We start from the raw sequence: 20,902 nt of genomic DNA on the forward strand, positions 1-20,902 counted from the left end.
TCACAACAGGTATACACTATAGCCTCACAACAGGTATACACTGTAGCATCACAACAGGCATACACTATAGCCTCACAACAGGTATACACTATAGCATCACAACAGGCATACACTGTAGCCTCACAACAGGCATACACTACATCACCAGAGCTCCTATGACTCCACATCCTCTCACTCTTGCTACTCATTGCTGACCCTCCAAAGGGTTTCTGAGCCTGTAAAACACACTGGAAGAAGTTGCCCGTCTTTTTCCCTCAGAGCCCCTGGAGGATTTGAACTGCCAACGAAGAGCACCTTTGAGTTAGCAGCATAACTCCCTATGGACCACACCTCCAGAACTCCCTTCCTTGGACATTAGCCATTCATTATATAAGATTTCCACTCAGGACTCACCTTCTCCAGAGCTTTGCTGATTGTTTCATTCAGCCTGTAATTATCATTTTTTTAACTTCTGTGGCTATCTTTTACTAATTTTTATTACTAATTCAGGACTTAAAGTAATAAAGCAAGACTGATTGTGGTTTTTCTAAAACAACATATATCCATACTTGACACTTCTGAATTGTGTTTCTTCTTTTACAGACCACCTCTCCATATGGAACATCAAATTTCAAACACTGCAAGCTTCCAAAGAGTTACCACAAGGTACCAGTGGTCAGGTAAGTTCTTAGAGTTGGGAAACTGGTTCACATATATATGCTTTTATTGGTGACTATAAGAGATAAGTTTTTTACAACTTATACAGCATCAGGATGGATGGTGAAGAGATTGAGATTGTACACAGCTTTAGTTTGCTTGGCTCTGTAGACAACAGTCTTGGCACCAGCAGCCAGGAAATTAAAAGGCACATTGCGATGGGAAAGTCTGCTGGGACATCTCCAAAGTACTGAAGAGCAATGGTGTCTCTCTGGAGACTAAGGTGCGTCTGATACAGGCCATGGTCTTTGCAATCACTTGTTATGCATCAGAGAGTTGGACAGTGACCAAGGAGGATAGAAGGAGAATTGATGCCTTTGAGCTGTGGTGCTGGAGAAGAGTATTGAAAATACCATTTGTCCTGGAAAGGGTTAAACCGGGTGGCTCCTTGGAGGCAAGGATTCTGAGGCTCCGTCTAACATACTTTGGACATGTTGTGAGGAGAGACAGGTCCTTAGAGAAGGCCATCATGCTTGGGAGGGTGGAGGGACAGCGCAGGAGAGGAAGGCCCTCTGTGAGGTGGATTGAGTCAGTGACTGGGATAATTGGGATGGGAGTGTCAGAGACAGTGCGATTGGCACAGGACAGAGCGGAGTTTAGGGCTGTTTTACATAGGGTCGCTATGAGTCGCAGGCGACTCGACAGCACATAACAACAACAACAACATAAGAGATAAGACCTCTTCGAGGCTAAATCCTTTGGACAGCTATTTCTCGTGTTAAATATTTTTTTACTCTAGAAGATTATTTTAACTTGGCTATTATTTTAACAGTAATGTCTTATCTCTTTAGAAGATTAAATTATGGGACATTTTAGATTAAGAGACAACAATCTCTTAAAATTTTTATAGGAACATTTTGGTCTGATCTTTTTTGAACTACACTGAAAGGCTATTAGTTTACCTTGAGTTCGCTTTTTAGACTGCATGTTAAAACATTCCCATGGGATTATATGGAACACTTAGGGAATTTGAATTTTTGTTGGCCATACTTTAACCTCCTGAGTCAATTCATCTGTTTAGTTCTCTGTTGTTTTTTTCAATTCTTTCTTTCAGAGATGCCCAGTAAGTACTGATTGGTTAACAAGTGAATATCCATGTGAAAATAAAATATAAATTGTGACTTATCGTCTTAGTCCATGACACTCCCAAGCTTTTTGTTTATATACTTGTATCTTTATTTCTTAAGTATAATCATAGAAAAGAAACTGTTTTAAATTGTTTTTTCATCTACTTCCTCATAAGAGTTTATTCACGTTACAGTCACTTAGTAATTATTGAGTTAGTAGATGTGGAATACAGGCAATATAACTTTTTTAAAGTTCCATTATTTTAAATGTATGTGTGATTAGAGGGTCTGGGATGTGGTGATAGTTGTTTTTGTTGTGTACCATAGAGTCAGAACCAACCCATAGCTGACCCTCCAGTGAGTTTTCAGAGACAATTAGTCACACAGGAGGAGATTGCCCATCCTTCTCCCGCAGAGCAGCTGGTGGCCTTGAACTCTGTGCCTCTGGGATTGCAGCCCAGCTTCTTGCCACTAGGCCACCAGAGCTCGCTAAAGTAGGGGATAGAGTGTGCTAATGTAAAAAGAATTTCTTTTTGGATGATGAAATATTCTAAAATTGTCGTATTCATGATGACATAATCTGAATATATTAAAAAATCATTACGTTTATACATCTAAGTGAACGAATTGTATATGAATTACATATTCCGTTCGTTAGTCTTTGTACAGCAGCAGAACATTTACAGTAGTTAGATGTTTGCCTTATCATGTAGCGTACCTTCCTATTCATAGAAAACATTTAACAAATACTTCAGATACACAGAAACACCTTTAATACCATAAGCCTGGAGTACAAAGGATGCTTTGATGTGCTTAGCACAGTAGCTCGTATTTGTCGTACAGACCACTGTATAAGCAGTGTTGGGTGTGTGCCGGTGACTGACTGGGAGCGTACCCCTGACATTCTTTTATTGCGCTGTCTTTAGCTGCTTTCCAGATAGTGAGGGGTGCCACTGTAAGTATATGTCATGAATTTGGGGCTTTGAATTCTGTGAGCAACGGAGCCCAAAAAGCCAGCGATCTCTGTGATGGCTCTCAGCCATCAGCTGCTGCACCTTTTTTGATATGGAACAGCCTGTTGAGTTCTGTTCTGTTTACCACCCCCTCTCCTCCCCATTCCCTCTGGCCAGATGCAACTTAATGGCTATTTCTTTGTGAGATTAACAGAGCCAGGCAGTCTGATATAGATTAAAATTGCATGAATGGAGCTGGGAAGGTACAGAGCAGAAAAAATATTTCTGGTCTGTTGATAAACTTTGCACTGTTCCATTCTGAATGTTGGGTGACCTCCCACACATACCCACCCCCAGTTCTGGCATGAGCATGGTAGCTGTCTGCACAAGAAAGGTGCTGAAAATCCCATGGTCCTGTTCATCTCTAATCACCAGGGGCTGGGGTTGTTGACTGCAGCTGTGGATAGCCTAAATGCAAAACTGGAATGGGGAGACTGGGGGTCTGGTCCATTGGAAGTTGTGCTGCTGTAGGAACAGTTGAGCCTTTCTGGTTCAAATCCATCGGTGGCTCCACGGGAGAAAGACAAACATTCCTCTCCCTCGTGATTTACAGCCTCGGACAACCCAGTGAAGGTCAGCTGTGAGTCAGTTCCAACTCAGAAGAGGATAATCATGGATAATTCTAGAGCTTTGGGGCAACAAGGGGCAAGTAGAAAGAGAGGGGGGAAATCTTAGGATTGAGGTGTTAAGATTTTTTTTTTTAATTTTATTTTATTATTTTTGTGTGAGTGTACCGTCAAATCAGATCTGACTGGTACAGGAGGAGATTGTCCCTCCTTCCCCGGTAGAGCATCTGGTGGATTCGAACCATGCACCTCTGGGATTGTAGTTGCAGATCCTTGCCACTAGGCCACCAGAGCTCCCCTGAGGTGTTAAGATTTAAGGAACTAAAGGCCACTGGCTACCCAGCTTTCCTGCATAGGACAACACTCTGGATCTCCATTCCCAAGCACTCACACCTTCCAAATCACCGTGATGATTTCTTCATGGTGAGGCTGTAGATGTCTTTATTCAGATGCTTATCTCACTTAACTTCATGTTCCCCAAGCTGTAATAGTCTGTAATTGCTGAGAGGCAGTTAAAAGTGTGCACTATGCATTGTGGCATTTCTCCTGTTTCCCCCCTTCCTTCATACCCTGGTCATAAGAGCTACAGATAATTTGGTGAAATGAGTGAATTAGAAGCTAGAGCACAAATGTTGCTGGCAGCTTTGCAAAGAATCCAGGCTGGGAGAACGCAGTGTCCTTTTAGCTAAAAGCCGGGGATTTCTGAAAACCAGCTGTAAGAGAAATTGAGAAGAGAGGTTCATCTTCAAGTTGTCAGGTCTTACTGGGTTGTAGGATCTACCCAGCGCGAGATAAATTACCATTCGCTCCAAACCCTTTAGCTGAAACTGTTGCCAGACAATAGGGGAGGAGGAAGTTTATCACAAACAAGAAAGGGACTGAGTCTGTTCACTCTGGCTAATCCTTTGGGAAGAAATAGCGAAAGTGCATCCTCTAGTTGGTCTGTGGGCGTGAACTGTCCACTGCGTGGGCATCAAGTGCCCCTGCAGATCTGCATTAAGCTCCTGGGTATGTAGGGACATTGCCTATGGAATTAAAAGACAAAACAGATGGTGAGATACTGCCTGAGACGACTAACCTTTAGGTGAAAGGAAGAGAGAGCGGGTGTCCTGCTCTTCTAACATTAGGCCCTGTGGCCACAGCCCCTGGCTTCAGTGACCTGGCCCCTGAGCATAGCGCCATGCAGCCTTCAGGGGAAGGGAAAAGAGAAGAGCTTTTTAACCTCAGAAATGGCTCTTCCTGGGAAGGTTGTCTGACTGAGATGGAGTATCATCCAGTCATGGTAGTAACGTGTCCTGTTGCTGATGTGGAGAGAAGCACATCTAACATTACAGCCCGTGCTTTGTCCTGACCTCTCAGCCTCCTCCTCATCCACTGAGACAAACCTGTTCCCTTTTCCAAGCCTCGCCCGGCTCCGCAGCTTGTACATGGTTATGTTTATGAGTTCTGTCACATTTGCAAAGAAGTGGTACCTGGCCAGGGTGATAACAGGCCCAGTAAAGTACTCACAACCCATGAAGCTGCAGAGCGAGGGCGTCCAGGAGTCACGATGCCTTCTCTGTTCAGAACAAGCACCAACTAGGGCCTTGATGCAACCAGTGTGTTGTGGGGCATGGGGAGCTGGGCGGGGGAGGCGGTCCATGCTGGTTCCAGCCAAAATCACACTGCTACCATTAATAGGATCCAGAGGCCGACTTATATCTTGTGCCACAAGGAGGCGGTGGGGGCCGCACCAAGGAACTGCAAAGCCATGGTGTGCTTAACTATATAATATACTAAAGTCAACATTTGTAACCTAGGAACTGCCTGTATATCTAGGTAAATTCCAACTCATTACTGTCATGTTGGAACCAGTTGACCCTTCAGCATGTTTTCAGACACTAAATTGCACAGGAGGAAATGGCCTGTCTCTCTTGGAGCAGCTGGTGGATTTGAACTGCCTGCCCTTTTCAACACAGCGCCCTCTGCACTAGGCACAGAGCTCCCTATATCTCTGTATCTAGACCTTCCTATATCTCAGTAAAGCTATTAAAGAAATACTTTAAAATTATGCTTTACTAAGAGTTTTATACTAATGATGGCTATATAATCTTATTCCAAAGAGCCATGATGGCATAGAGTGTAGTGTATCAGGCTGTCAAATGAAAAGTCAGCAGTTTAAAACTACCAGCCAACGGGAAAGATGAGCATTCTTCGCCTGTAGATTTACAGCCTCCAAAACCCGATGACTTAGTGTGATAAGTCAGAATCCACTCAGCAGTAGGTGATGTTAGTATGGCTGATACATATGTTGAACATCTTAGCATCTTCTGCCAAGTGTCTTATTTAGTCGTTCTTTTTTTTATATAAATCACACTGTTCTCAGTTGTAAGGTTTTACTGAGTCAGATCTTTAGAGAAGTCGGGGCGAAGTATTTATTTATTTTTTTTTTCACTTTTTTGTAGCTCTGGTATTATGGGGAAAACCTCTTTATGTTACATGGGAAATGTTTGACGGTGGTCCCATACAAGTGTGAAGTGTCATCACTGGCCGGTGCACTTGGAAAACTCAGGCACAGTTGTGATCCAGGTAGGAACTTATTTACGTGTTTCTTCTATTGAAGCAAAGCGTTTTAATAGCTCTCTGGGAGCAAAAGTTCCCTGTCAATCGCTAGAAACTGTTCTTCATTTTGAAATTTGCTGCTGCTCGTGAAAACTCCCTTGAGCCAGGAGCAGTTAATTGTGTTTTGAATAGGCATTTTCTCCTGATTTCCGGGCAGTATCAGGAACTCCTCTGCCTTCCCTGGTCTTCTGACAGCCTCACCTGTTGGCTTAATGTTGCTGGGCCTGAGGCCCTTTACTGTCAGGGTTTACTGATTTGGGCTGTCTGTCAAATTCCATGAATTTACACCCTCTCTTCGGTTGTCCATGAGTGGTTGGATTTTACTGTTAGTCGGGGGGGGGGGGGGGGTGACAGAGCAAACCAGAAATTGTGTGTTCTCTGTTTTCATAGACACTCATGCTGCACCCCATTTTGTAAACTGGGAGACAGCCCACGAAGATGAATCACAGAACTCAGAACAGTCAAGGAAAAATGTAAGTATAAATAGAAATAGTAGTGCAGGTGCTAAAAATGCATAATTCTCTTAATGAGTCAAATTTGTAAAACTATTCCAGCGTTCCTCTTGATGGCAGGTGAAAATTGAAGCTTAAATTCAGTAATCTGAAAGAATTTAGCCACAAATGACACACACAATCTTTTGGTTATTTTTTTTTATTTTGTGTGTTTTGTATGTTAAGGTGTGAAAATGAACCAGTATACAATTAGCAATAAGATCTTTCTCACTGTAGAGATCGTATTTTCTGCTTAAAAATTGAAAACATAAAATTTTAAGATAGTTCATTTGAAAGTTGAAATAAGCCCACTCTATCATTTTTTTTAAAATGCATGCTGTTAAAAACCCTTTGTGATTAATGCAGGAGTACACTAGTGCTTTGACGTGCTTCTTGTTCTTAATGTGTACACTTTTGTTTGCTTTGAAATTATAATCCATTTCTTCCATTTCAGTTAAGAAGAAAAGATGAAGCGAGTTTACAGCCAGCAGTTTCAGCATCCAGACAACTTCTATTAACGATAAAGGTATATAAAAAGTATTAAATAGACGAAAAATCAACCCAATAGATTAAAAGAAATTCCTCCTAGGCTTTTGATTCTCTTAATTTTTATGCTTATTTAAGTACCTATATTTATGTAGTATGTTTTCTGGTTTGTAGCCAATATTATACAGTATCTGAGAGGAAGGCACATTTCGGTCCAGTACTCTGGCTTGTTTGCCTCACTATAGTCTCATGTTTAAAAAGATCTTTGCAATGAGAGAATTCTGCCATGAGGTTTCTGGTGCCATTCCCATAGCAAGATCGTAAGCTACTGATCTACTACATTCCAGTCACCAGTCATTATTAATGCCTTTTAATTGCATGTTTGATCAATTTCAGGCTACAGAAATTGGTAGAAATCTTCAGTTTCTTCATCTTTGGTTTTAATGATTAGTTGGGTGAATTTGAATAATCATACTACTAGGTCTTCGTTGTATGCACGTGCATGTATTCCTATCAGTGATAGCATTGTACTTCAGAATACATCTTGAAATGTTGTTTTTGACCATGATGCTCAGGCTTTTCCTTTCCAATTTGTCATTCCCAAATTAGTAGAGACCATGTGATTGTCTGATTCCAAGTGATCATTTCAGCTCACTCCTGCGTAGGTTATTGATTTTTTTTTCCCCGTTCATTTTCTACAACGTCCAATGTTTCTAGATTCATACTTGTTGCATATCAGGTTCTGATTATTAAAGGATGTTTGCAGCAGGTTCTTATCATTTTGAGTCTTGCCACATCAACAGAGGAAGATCCTGAGAACCTTTAATTCATCCACATCACTGGATAGGCTGCTTGGAAGGCAGCTGTTCCTCAGTTGCGTTTTGAATGTCTTCCAGCCTGAGAGGCTCTCCTTCCTTCCAGCACTGCGTCTGAAGACATTTGGGTGCTGTTCATAAGATTTCCACGGGCTACGTTTTTCAGAAATAGATCACCATTCTTTATTCCTGGTCTTAGTCTGGAATTTCCATTGGCACTTGTTTAACGGGAGAGACCTTGCAGGTGTTTCAGATGCCTGTGACATAGATTCCATTATCACTGCAACACACAAGCCATCGTATTATGACAGTGGTTGTTGTAACATAATGAATTATGACCGCAAGCATTGACCTTGATGAATGGAATAGACAGGAGTCAGTGTTCTATTCAGATGTTCCCACAAAGGGATTTAGTGCTCAGGGTGCTTGCTCACCTGGGGGGAAAGTCAAAGATACTTGACCAGGTGGATGGTATCTCACAGATAAGAAGAGATCCATGTTTGTGCTGATGCCAGAAAATGTAATTCCTACTCAGGTTACACTCTGGAGCAAATAAATCTTTGGCCTTTTACCAAGGATTTTCCAGAGATGGAGCTGTTTTATGAGTTGAACAGACCAAGAAAGGTAATGCAACAGAATGTGGAGATGATTGAACAAGATCATTACTATCACATACACAAAAAATCTTGCCAAAGATAGAAACAGTTCCGTCAACCTGGGATTGCCAGAAAGTCAAGCCAGATGCAGAGGAGAACCTTGTTATTTGTTGTTGATTGCTTTCACGTGGAGCGTGACCCATAGCAATTCCATGAGCAGAAGACCTGACGCCTTTCTGTAACAATCTTTTTTTTCTCCCAGTTTATAGAGTTTCCATAGGTATGTGGTTTATGAAGTGGAGGCCACTCCTGCTTCCAGACCTGTTTTAGAAGAGAATCTAGATCATGATCAATTGTGGCTAATATTGCAGAGTGAGACTTCCAGGCAGTTACTGTGCACATGCAGGACCTGAAGAAGAACGGAACAAGGGGCACTGTGGTTTAAGATTAGGAAAAATGTCCCCATACTTTTCCATCTGTGTACTGAGCAAATAATCTGAGAAGCTGGACCTGATGAAGAGGATTGAGGCATTAGGATTGGAGGAAGACTCCTTAGCAACCAACAGTTTACAGATGACATAGCCTTGCTTGTTGAAAGCAAAGAGGACTTGAAGCATTTTCTGATGCAGAACCAAGTCTAGGATTCAGGATGTCTTATACCTCAACATAAAACCTAAAGCATTGACATTGACAGGGATTTCATTTACTTGGATCCATAAGCCGAGCCCATGGAAAAAAAAAACAGGAAATCAGACAATGTATTACACTGGTCAAATCTGCAAAAGACCGGAATGTTAGGCAAGCATCCCTCCGAGGACTAAGGCATGCCTGACCTAGGCTGCCGTATTAGTGGCCTGGTGTGTGCCTGCGCTGGGCAGTGAGTAAGAAAGAGTGAAGTATCGTTGATGTTTTGTTTTGTTTTAATAACCACAACAAAACTTACTGTCATTTAATCAATTTGGGCTCAGTGACTTTCCATCTGATTTCTGAGACTGTACATCTTTATAGAAGACCACCTTTGCCAACAAATCTATTGGGTTATAATCCCTAACCTAATTGTTTAATTGATGCTTTTGAATTATGGCTTGTTAGCAAAGAGAAGCAAATAATAACCATGAACTACCAGAAAACCAGTATAAATACATTTTGGAGAAAATGCAGGCAAAGTGCTCCTTAGAAATGAGGATATCATCTCACTTATGTTAGACAAGTTATCAAGACAGGCCAATCCCTACAGAAGAGCATCAATTTTGTAAAAGTAGAGAGTTAGCAAAAAAGAGGATTGACAGTCGACTCAAATGTAGCAGTGAGTGTGCAAAAGGTGTACAGCCATCCAGTTATTCTGCGGGTTGTGGCCCCTACGAGCAGGAATTCCATGGCATCGAAACCAGTGACAATAGTTCTGTGCGATCAGTGTGATGATAGTGACCTCATCAGTATCTCATTCAGTCATGCATTGAATATAAGTTAATCTCCAAATGATTTTGATTTATAACCCCCTGCTATCTCTTTTCCCTTTCCAGTTTCTTTTTGTAAAGGAAAATAGTTCAACTTTACTTTCATGTGACTACTGTTGATAATTTGGAAAATGTTAAGCTAGGAAGTAATTCGGTGACTTGATGGTACTGACCTCCTCCTATTGTGTATGGTGAAATGTATTAATGCAAACTGACCTCTTTATTAATACTGTCCTTTCAGAATGATACAGAAAAGCACATTGAAGTAGAACTGCGTAAATTTTTGGCTGTTAAGCAGACGCCTGACTTTCATGCTATTATTGGCGACATAGTGAGAGGACTTCTGGACAGATGTAAAGCCGAAACATCATTCTACCCCCGAAACTGTCTGATGCAGCTTATCCAAACACAAGTGCTTTCCTACAGGTGGGGACTTTGTATACCTTTTCTTTTCATACTCTGAAAAAAAACTTGTGGATTATGTGCAGTTACAATTTTTCTCAGTCAGTTAAACTAATGTAGAATTGTCTCTTAGCTTGTGCCCGGCCTTAATGGAAGTTGCCTTGGAAAAGTCAGATGTGCAGATCTTACAGATCTGTCTGCGGCAATTCCCCGACATTCCCGAGGCCGTCACCTGCGCCTGCTTAAAAGTCTTTTTAAGGTACCTTGGAAGCCCTTTTCTTTTTTCCTTCACTACATTTTTAGTGCATTATTTATTGCATGCTTTGATTTCTAAAAACTAAGGGGGAATTTTCCACTAAGCTCTTGCTTTCATTTAACAACACAGCATTGGTGACGACAAGCTTCAAGAAGCAGATATCAACACAGAGTCGGTTTTTGACTTAGATGATGCTGTTCAGGAGGAGAAAATGGAAGAGCAAACAGAAGTTGTTGAAAACGGCTTTAATCTTGAAGAAGACAGTTGCAGTAACTGTGACAAAGAGTTAAAAGAGAAACCTCAAAGCGTGACACAGGAGACCTCGTCAAGCCCTGTGACACCAAAAAGAGCAGCGCTACTGTATCCTTTGAAACCAGGTGTCCCCCAAGCTGTCTCCCTGTAGACATTGTTCTATGCCCACAACACCAAGGAAGGGTGGTGGTAATCCAGTCAGTTGAGGGTTGGTTGGCTGGTTTGGGGTTTTTTTTGGTGTTTTCTTTTTGTTTTGTTTTTTTTAGCCGAATTAACCAAGTTTATTTCGAGTTCGAACCCGGGCTCCCGCGTGCTGACACAGCAGCATCCACCGAGAGCCGGTTGGCTGGTTTTTTATATTCTTTGTAGTGTAGACTTATAAAGAAATCGTATTGGTTTTTCATGCAATCATTCGTACACATTTTGCAGTGTAACATTTATTACTAATTAATTACAATGTCTATAATCAAGGTTGATTTTTTTTCCTCTCCCCACCCCCTGGTTTCTGCTTGAAAGTGGAGTATGTTCAATGTCATCTTCAAATCCTGTTCTTTTAATTAACTTTTTTTAAAATTTTTATTTATTTCTTTTTAATTTGATCTACCGTCAAATTGGATCTGACTGGCACAGGAGGAGTTTGCCCCACCTTCTCCAACAGAGCATCTGGTCGATTTGAACTGCAGACCTTGGGGATTGCAGTGCAGCTTCTTGCCATGAGGCCACCAGAGCTCCCTTCAAATCATGTTCTTAAAATTGTTTTCTTGGTGGCCTAGTGGCAAGAAACTGCACTGCCATCCCAGAGGTGCCCAGTTCAAATCCACCAGATACTCTGCTGGAGAAGGAGGAACAATCTTCCCCTGTACCAGTCAGATCTGATTTGACGGTGCACACACAAAAAATAATAACATTTTTTTAAAAAATATTAAAAATTGTTTCCTTAATTATGCTGTAAGACAGCACACAGTTATTATAAAAAGTAATCTTTTGTGTAAATACCAGTAATTAACAATAGAGAAGTAGTCCAGGTGATCTCTTGATTAAGAGAGCATTCAGTGATGAAGATGTCTAGGTAAATGCATAGTTTATGAATGATTCATTAGGAATGATTGCATTTTCTTGGGAAAAGAGCATTATTTTTCACTTCACCAGCCTTACCTTTATTTTTTTGCATTAAGATTTTCCTTTATTCCTAAGTAGAAATGCAGTTCTTCATTCAGCGTACAGTGAAGCATTCCTTGTGGCTCACTTGAAAGATATTCCAGCACAACATATCACAGTGAGTATAGAAATCGTATCGAAGCTTCCCTTTGGTCTGTTCTGCTGCCTGACCCTATTCAGCTGCGTAAGCAATTAAAGAGCAGCCCCATTCTTTCCTTTGAAGAAGAGGCTGCCCATCCCTCAAGGTGAATGAAAAGTTATTCCTAAGAGACCAGAGTGATGTCTGAGTGGCTGCCCGGTCCTGAAGGCTGGGGAAAGTTCTAAATGAAACACTAGCAGGATTTGCCAGGCGAGACTTGCCTCTTGTCTACCTGTTACTTAGGGACAGACTACGCTCCTACCCCTACTCCCAGCGAGGAGCCCTGACAGATGGCAGCTGCCGCTGTACTTCTGCGTGTGCCCTGGGTAGCTGGCATGTCAGGTTGAGAGATGGTTAAATGGAACACTTATCCTCAGATTGATAATCATTCTCCTTTTTTCACCCCTCTGCCTAGCTATTTCTCCAGTACTTGTATTATCTTTATCAGAAATGTAGTGAAAATGCAGCTATGACTCTTCCTGGAACACATCCTCCAACCCTGGACCAGGTGAGATCATCTAGAAAGACTTCTTTGTATAGTTATGAACCTTTCATACATTATCAATGTTTTTTCCTAGCCATTTTGTTTCTTTACTGTGTTTATTGTCCTTTTTGCCTTAGGCTAGTTCTCGATTTTTATGCTATCAAAACATAGTAAGTGTTTTCTTATGACTGCTTTTGACTTCTGTTACGCCAAGGTCCTCTGCATCCAAGGTGATATAAATGGTTCTCCTAGTTTTCTTTACTTCGGTCATGCTTTCTTTTTTCATGTGTTTAACTCTTTCATATATACAGAGTTGCTTTGGAGTAAAGAGTTTTACTGACTTAGTTTTTGGTTTTGTTTTCATTGCCCTAAGACTAGATAACAAGTTTTTTATGAGTGATATTTGAACATTGTTGTTGTTGTTGTTGTTGTTGTTGTTGTTGTAATGTGCCGTTGAGTCGTCTGTGACTCATAACAACCCTATGTACAACAGCCCTAAACCCTGCTCTATCCCTTGCCAATCTTACTGTCTCCAACACACCTGTCCCCATTACCCCAGTGACAGAATCAATCCATCTCATCAAGGATATTCCTCTCCTGAGACCTGTGCTGTCCCTCCCCCTCCCACGCATGACGTCCCTCTCCAAGGACTGATCCCTCCTTGCATCATGTCCAAAGTATGTCAGACGGAGCTTCAGAATCCTTGCCTCCAAGGAGCAGCCGGGCTTTACCCTCTCCAGGACGAACTTGTTTGTTCTCCTAGCAGTATATTCAATACTCTTTTCCAGCACCAAAGCTCAAAGGCATCAAATCTTCTTTTATCATCCCTAGTCATTGTCCTGCTCTCTGATGCCTATCAAGTAATTGCAAAGACCATGGCCTGGATCAGGCGCACCTTAATCTCCAGACTAGCATAGTCGCTCCTCACTACCTTGGAGAGGTCTCTGACAGTAGACTTTCCCAATGCAATTAGTTTTTTAATTTCCTGGCTGCTGGTACCAAGGGTGTTGATTGTAGAGCTAAGCAAACTGAAGCTGTCAACGATCTCAGTGTCTTCATCATCTATCATGATGCTGCCAATTGGCCCAGTGGTGAAAATCTTTGTTTTCTTGATGTTGATCTTCAATCCATATTGAAGGGTGTAGTCCTTGGCCCTCTGCAGCAAGCGCTTCATTTCCTCCTCAGTTTCAGCAAGCAGGGTTGTGTCCTCTGCATAACGCAGATTGTTGAGGAGTCTACCTCCAATCCTGATGCCACACTTTTTCTCATAGAGCCCAGCCTCCCAGATAATCTGTTCCACATATAGATTGAAAAGTCAATTTGCACATTATTTTCTTTTACGTCACATTAGCCTGCCCACAGTACATACATAGCACCCATTTCTTAGGGCATAGCGTATCTTGGAAAAGAAAAGATAGGATCAGTGATAGCCGAGTAGATAGGGAGTTCGCTTTCAGCCCAAAGGCAGGCAATTCTAATCCACCAGCTGCTCTAAGGCAGGAAGATGCGCATTCTTCCCTGTAATTATAGTCTGTGGGACCCACCAAGCAGTCAAGTGGCTTCCAGCTCAATGACAACAGCAACAGCAGATAATTACCAAGACCATTTTTAAGGTTCCAGGTGCAAAGCTACCACTTGAGGAGAGCAGAAGATCCCCCTTCATAGCAGAGTGAAGAGCCCCCCTTCGTAGCAGAGTAGGGCCCTGCGGCGTTCCACGCCGAGGGCCTAGCACCCAAGCTGAACCCAGAGGAAATTAAACAGAAGATGCACAAGGATGTTATCTTTTTATATAGAACGTTCTCGTTGATGTGGCTCTGCTATGAGTCACTCCCTTTATCTTAAAGAAATTGGATAGCATATAAAGATTTGTCATCCCATGGGAAAGCGTCCTGAAGACCTGGTTCAAGTTTCCACTCCCGTTTGTAAATGAATGCACTCAGAAAGACCTAAGGAACTCTCTGATTGAATGGACCTAAAAATTCAACTTGTTAAGAACAATTTGCTCTGGGCCTTCAGAGCTAAAAGAAAAAACTGAGAAGAATGAGAGGATTTCTTGTGATTGTAATGCACCATTATGCCTGTGATATTCAACCTCCAGGAATGTTGGTGTCATTGTGAATTTGGTCAAACTTCATTTTCTAGCAAATATTAATTAGAACTGGATCTGGAGGGGAACAACATTTTTTTAAAAGAATGTTCTGACTTTCCCTTGTGTTAAATACCATGCTGACTTATTCCTGACAGTCCCAGGAAGAGTCCAGTTAATGCTTGTCACATAGCAGGTGGTTGTTGTTGTTACGCACCCTTGAGCCAAAACTGACTCATAGCTGACCTTCCAGCAGCTTGTCAGAGGCTGTAATTTGAACAGGAGGAGATTGCCCTTCTTTCTTGTACAGAGAAGCTAAGCTGGTACATTTGTGCCAACTGCCTACAGGTTAGGAGCTTCTTATTACTAAGCCACGGGAGCGCCCTAATAAACTAGAATAAAAGCAGAAAAAACCTTCACTGTCATTGAGAAATTCCTTCCCTCTCAACATTAATATGCTCAGACCATTATAAAAAGATAATACCGTTCTTAGGACTATTTGATATAATTACAGACTTTGTGAAATGAATTGACCTAACATTTAACTTTGAAATCTTAATTCTCTTTTCTGTTTATCTTCAGATTATGGATTGGATATGCTTACTTCTCGATGCTAATTTCACTGTTGTGGTAATGCTACCAGAAGCAAAAAGGCTGCTGATAAGCCTTTACAATTTTGTGAAAGCCCAGGTTTGTACCTGATTTACACTGTGTTCTGTTTCTGTTCCCAGGTGTCACCTAAAGTAAAATTTAGCCTTAAATTGTGTTCTTGAAACAGTTCTTGTAATCCTAGAGATTTGTTTTTATGTAAAAGTGATGGTAAAATTAACTCTGACACCTTTTTTTCTTTAGATAAACGTTTATTCTGAACTCAACAAGATTGACGTGAGTTTCCGGGAGCTACAGAAATTAAATCAAGAAAAGACTAATACAGGATTATATTCAATTGAAGTACTGGAGCTCTTCTGACCATCTCAGTTCTCCTTCAGAGACGTTTTATGAAGCCCTTTTATGTGACCTCTTCCTCCTCCTCCAGGCAGGAGAGGGGTTTTGTTTGAGACTGGCTCTCAGCTTCGGCAGTGCGTCAGTGATCACCTAGACTTACCATGCCCGTTACTGATGCCCACTAGGTAGGGCTGCGGACCTCACGGAAACCTGTTCCAGTTTGTGGGAAGAAGTTCTGAAACTTTTTTTTATATATGTCATTGAACTGCTTTTAAGTAAACTTATTTGTGTATTGATTTTGTGTGTGTGTGTGAGTGTACCATCAAATCAGATCTGACTGGTACAGGAGGAGACTGCCTCTCCTTCCCCGGCAGAGCATCTGGTGGATTCAAACCATGCGCCTCTGGGATTGTAGTTGCAGCTCCTTGCCACTAGGCCACCAGAGCTCCCCTTGAGTAATTCTTTTAACAGTTTTTTTAAAGTCACCATTGAAGCAGTGATTTGTAGGAGGAATATTTATCAGACTCAGGGGATTTAGGGCAGGGCAGATGCCACGTCCACCAGCAGGACAGGCAGGGCAGCTTCTTCCACTTAACTTCTTACCAAAGATTGAAAAATTTCTCTTTGTGTCCACCTGTCAGATTACCTCCGTGATGACTGAGAACAGTAAACTGACAAGTGTACAGTGAAACCTTCACAAGCTGGAGCAGGAACACGAAGCAGCTGCCGTGCTTGTCTTAGTCTCACAGTCTTGGAGTTGCAACAACTGTTTTTTTCCAGTCCTTTTTTTTTTTTTTAATTTACTGTGATTTACATGTATATAAGAAAACACTGATATTTAGACAGTTTTCGTATTTTTTTTTTCAGTTATTACTGTCCGTTTTGTTGTTCATTCCCAAGTTTTTCCATCCAAGGCTTTTAATTTCTTTTTTTTTAATTATTTTTCTGTGTACTGTCAAATCAGATCTGACTGGTACGGGAGGAGATTGCCCCTCCTTCTCCAGCAGAGCATCTGGTGGATTTGAACTGTGCACCTCTGGGGTTGCAGTACAGTTTCGTGCCACTAGGCCACCAGGCCTTTAATTTTTTTGACAGCACTAAATTATAGTTCACATGTATTTCTCATTACATATACTATGTGTGGTGACGGTCATGTTGTGTACCGGAGTCGGAACTGACCCATACCTGACCCCCTGGCAGGTTTTCAGAAGCAGTTAATTGCGCAGGAGAATATTGCCCAGCCTTCTCCCATGATTATACATTCTACATCTAAACAATAATAAAAAAGTTTTTCCATTAGACTGAAGTTATCTGTCTAGGAATTTATTTCCTGCTGTGGCCCTTAACCTGTTTTCTGAAAGAAATGTGATCTAATGCAGACATAAAGTTGTAGATTCTTATTACTGCTGAAGATTATGGGATTGGTTGCCTGGTTTAGTTAACAATCAGCTGTGAGCTGGAAGCCAGGACCTGATGGGTGGGCCTTTGTATTTAAAAGTAGGTTGGGCCCTGGGCCTACTGTTAATTGTATTTGAGAAGAACAGTGTTCTAAGCGGTCAGCACTTGTCTGTCAGTGTGCTGTACTGAGGTAACTCGTGGTTGCTGTGATACTGAACACTGAGCCACTGGTGTGTCAAATGTCACAATGGTTACCCATGGTGAACAGCATTTGGTAGAGCTCCCAGATTTAAGACAGGCATAGAAGCAGGATTGGCATCCACTTCTTAAACAATAGGCCTTTGGAAACTCAATGAACATTAGTGAAACAAAGATAGTTATAGAACAGTGTTCATCTCTTTTTGTCACGGTGTTGCTGAGTCATATTTGACCCAGTGGCACTTAACAGCAACTGAAGATTTACCAGGTTTTTGAGGATTTTCTTTTTTCCTTTCTTTTGGCACAATGGCTAAAGTATCCTTTGACAGCAAAACTCTGTAATCTCTGCTTTGACCAGCACATGATCTTCCCTCACATGGTGTTTCTGTCTCTTCACTTTTCACTAGAATACCACTCATGTTAGACTGATTAGCATCTTCAAAGATGCTATTTCCAAACAAGTTCACACAAATTGCAGGGGTTAAGACTTCAACACGAGTGGAGGAGGGACGGTTCAGTCCATCACAGTCACCTTACTTGTTCCTTCGCGGTGTTTGTGGTGAGGCCCTGGAGTGATTGGTGGTGAGGCAGGAGCCATGAGGTGGTCAGAGGTGTCAGGATGATTCACAGTAGATGGTCTTTAAGATGGCAGTAATAACCCAGTTTGTGCTGCGGAAATAAGTATTATGAAGGGAATCGTCAGAGTCTGTGCCCATCTGACCTCTGCCCTCCAAACAAGGGGTTTGAAGAGAGATGGTTGTCACTGCTGCTACTATGTGCCTTCAAGTCTGAAGTTACTGAGTTACTATTGCCATGTGCCTTCAAGTCAGAACCAACCCCTGACTGAACCACCAGCAGGTTATCAGAGGTACTTCATCACACGGGAAGAGATTGCCCATCCTCCCATGGAGCATCTGGTGGATTCCAACCGCTTTCCTTTGTGACTGCAGCACGGCTTCTTGCCACTAGACCACCAGACCCCCAACCCAAAGGTAGGCAGTTCATATCCACTCCACAGGATAAAGAAGGGCAGTCTCTTCACTTGCGATTTGAAATCTTCCAGTGAGTTGGCCAAGAAGCTCACTCTCTTCCATATTTGTCGGCAGAGATTGGTGAGCACATCCAGGGTTTCATCTGTTTCCTGAAACATCTCCACTGGTATGCAATCTATTCTTGGGCTTTATATTTTGCCATTTATTAGCTGTGATTGCCTCTGGGGAAGGCGCCTGGGTGGAGATTGCTGCTTGCTTTTCATTGTAAATATTCATTTGTATTTTCAGAATATTTCACCACCCACCCTCACCTTAAATAAATGGTTTTTAAGTCCATGATTGCTAAGCTACTTCCTCTAGTAAAAGATCAAAAACATGAGGGAGCTCTCGTGGCCTAGTGGCAAGAGGCTGCACTGCAATTCCAGAGGTGCACAGTTCAAATCCACCATCAGCTGGAGGAGGGAAAATCTCCTGTATAAGTCAGATCTGATTTGATGGTACACACACAAAAAATAATAAATTTTTTCAAAAAATCAAAGCATGGCTCCTTAGGTAGCTGGTCCACCACTATCCTCGTAGTCCAAGCCAGCATTTCTGCAACTCCCTCACTTCCTGCCCCTAGAGTTCACTCCCAACGTGGCAGCTGACACGATCATGTAAACCGTAAAGAACAGCATGGTAGTCTTTGCCATCAAACTAGAGGCCCACCCTCTTGTCTCCTCTTCCCTCCCAAGCCACAATCTCTCTAGCCTCTTGATCTGACTTGTCCTGCTTCTTCCTGGAAGATTTCCTCAGCGGCTTCGGGTTTGTGATCAAAGTTTCCTTCAGAAAGCCTTCCCTGATTCCCTAGAGGAAATCACAAGTTTCTTTCTACCTTCCCCCAAAGGCACTCCTAACGCCTGTCCCTCACTGACCGTTGTTGATTGCCTTCAAGTCAAGCACGACTCTTAATGACTATGAACAAGACCTAACGCATTTCTATAACTATCGTCATTTCTCCGAGTTCATACAGTTTCCATAGGCTGTTGTTTAGGAAGTGGATGCCACTCCTGCTTCCAAACCTGTTTTACAACAACCTCTTTCTGAAACCCTGCTGGAGGGTCAGTTATGGGTCAATGCCAACTCTGCGGTACACAACAACGTGACATATTTGCAAACCTAATATAGACACAGTTTCTAAAGCAATCGTGGAGTCCCTGAGTGCTGCAAATTGTAAACACCCTCAGCTGCTAACTGAAGGTTTGGCAGTTTGGTATACTAAGATTCCCCAAAAGAAAATGCTGCCTATCTACATTCTGAAAATTTAGCCGTGAAAACCCTAGGGAGTTTTACTCCGACACACATGGCTCATCATGAGAGCACTGAGCCCATAGCAACTTTCCAAAGCATGCACACACTGACCATTACCTGCTTTAAAAACTTTATTAGCCAATGTGCCCAACATCTTCCCCAAAAAATGTCATGAGGTCAGACTTCCATACCCACCACTGAAGTCCCAGCCTGGTGCTAGGGGACACTCAGGAACTGCTAACACACTGAATGACTGACTTGTCAGAACCACAGGTGAAGACCAGTAGACCTCTGCCCTGGAACTGTTGCCAGAGAGAGACCCCAGGCTAGCCAGCTGGCCTACACACCTACGCCTAGGCAGCCTCTTGCTGCGAAAAGATCATTTCAGCTGAGAAAAGACTTCTTGATATGAAGGTTCACTTCCTTCCTTTTCAACTGCTGACTATCATTTTTAATCGCCAGCCTCATTTCTGTCACCCAAGTCTGTTTTTCCAACTGCCAGACGGACCAGATTGCTCCTTTTGAGGCAAGGATGGTGAAACTTCTCATACCTTGGCCATGTTGTCAAGAGTGGCCAGTTCTTGGGAAAAAAATGGAGGTTTAGAGAAAGATGACTGATAAAGTGCCAGCATGGAGGAGATTTGAAGATGGCATAGAATAGGGTTATGTCTTACTGCTGGTGGGAGTGTAAAATGGTGCAACCACTGTGGAAGGCGGTATGGCGCTTTCTCAAAAAGTTGCAAATAGAGATACCATTTGACCCAGCAATTCCACTACCTGGAATATACCCCAGAGAGACCATGACTGACATCCAAGCAGATATATGCACACCCATGTTTATTGCAGCTCTCTTCACAATAGCAAGTTGTTGGAAACAACCTAAGTGCCCATCAACACAAATGGATAAAAAAGCTCTGGTATATTCACACAATGGAATACTACACTGCACTGAAAAACAAGGAACTCTAGGGGAGCTCTGGTGGCCTAGTGGCAAGGAGCTGCAACTACAATCCCAGAGGCACACGGTTCGAATCCACCAGATGCTCTGCTGGAAAAAGGAGGGACAATCTCCTCCTGTACCAGTCAGATCTGATTTGACGGTACACTCACTCACACAAAAATTTAAAAAATAAATAAATTTAAAAAAAACACAAGGAACTCATAAAATATTCAAAATGGGTGACTCTGAGTGAAGTATCTCGGTCACAAAAGGACAAATACTGCATGGTGCCACTGTTGTAAAACAGGACTGACCTTGGGGTTGGGGGGAGAATGAGAAAGATGGGTTAAATAATGTATACTGCATTGAAGCAGATGAAGGAGAAAACTTTAAAAGGGATATGTGATTAGGTATTTTTGTCATGACAGGAGTCCAGAGCGAAGGCTGCATAGTGAAGTGGACCTGGGGGGAGAGATTGTAAAACAATGAAAGAATTTTACTTTTCCAGGAGGGTAGTTACTGGGGGGGAGGGGGAGAAAAGTGCAACAATGAATGAATGGAAGTCCAAAGTCTC

The 20,902-nt window shown here is 42.2% G+C and overlaps 1 protein-coding gene across 1 annotated transcript in view; it reads left to right on the forward strand.

The window, feature by feature from the left end:
• The window catches only part of NOL11 (nucleolar protein 11), a 31,733-nt gene extending 16,199 nt beyond the window's left edge, over positions 1 to 15,534 (forward strand). The window contains exons 8-18 of the mRNA XM_006886272.1: positions 583 to 659; positions 5,787 to 5,910; positions 6,334 to 6,416; positions 6,889 to 6,960; positions 10,030 to 10,214; positions 10,324 to 10,449; positions 10,576 to 10,806; positions 11,896 to 11,974; positions 12,411 to 12,503; positions 15,148 to 15,255; positions 15,418 to 15,534. Coding sequence (XP_006886334.1) covers positions 583 to 659; positions 5,787 to 5,910; positions 6,334 to 6,416; positions 6,889 to 6,960; positions 10,030 to 10,214; positions 10,324 to 10,449; positions 10,576 to 10,806; positions 11,896 to 11,974; positions 12,411 to 12,503; positions 15,148 to 15,255; positions 15,418 to 15,534 — 1,295 coding nt within the window. The remainder of the gene's footprint in view (positions 1 to 582; positions 660 to 5,786; positions 5,911 to 6,333; positions 6,417 to 6,888; positions 6,961 to 10,029; positions 10,215 to 10,323; positions 10,450 to 10,575; positions 10,807 to 11,895; positions 11,975 to 12,410; positions 12,504 to 15,147; positions 15,256 to 15,417) is intronic.
• Positions 15,535 to 20,902: the final 5,368 nt, after the last annotated feature.

The sequence above is a fragment of the Elephantulus edwardii genome, unplaced genomic scaffold (genome assembly GCF_000299155.1).
Source record: "Elephantulus edwardii isolate Elephantulus edwardi_28Jun2011 unplaced genomic scaffold, EleEdw1.0 scaffold00048, whole genome shotgun sequence".
Lineage (NCBI taxonomy): Eukaryota > Metazoa > Chordata > Mammalia > Macroscelidea > Macroscelididae > Elephantulus > Elephantulus edwardii.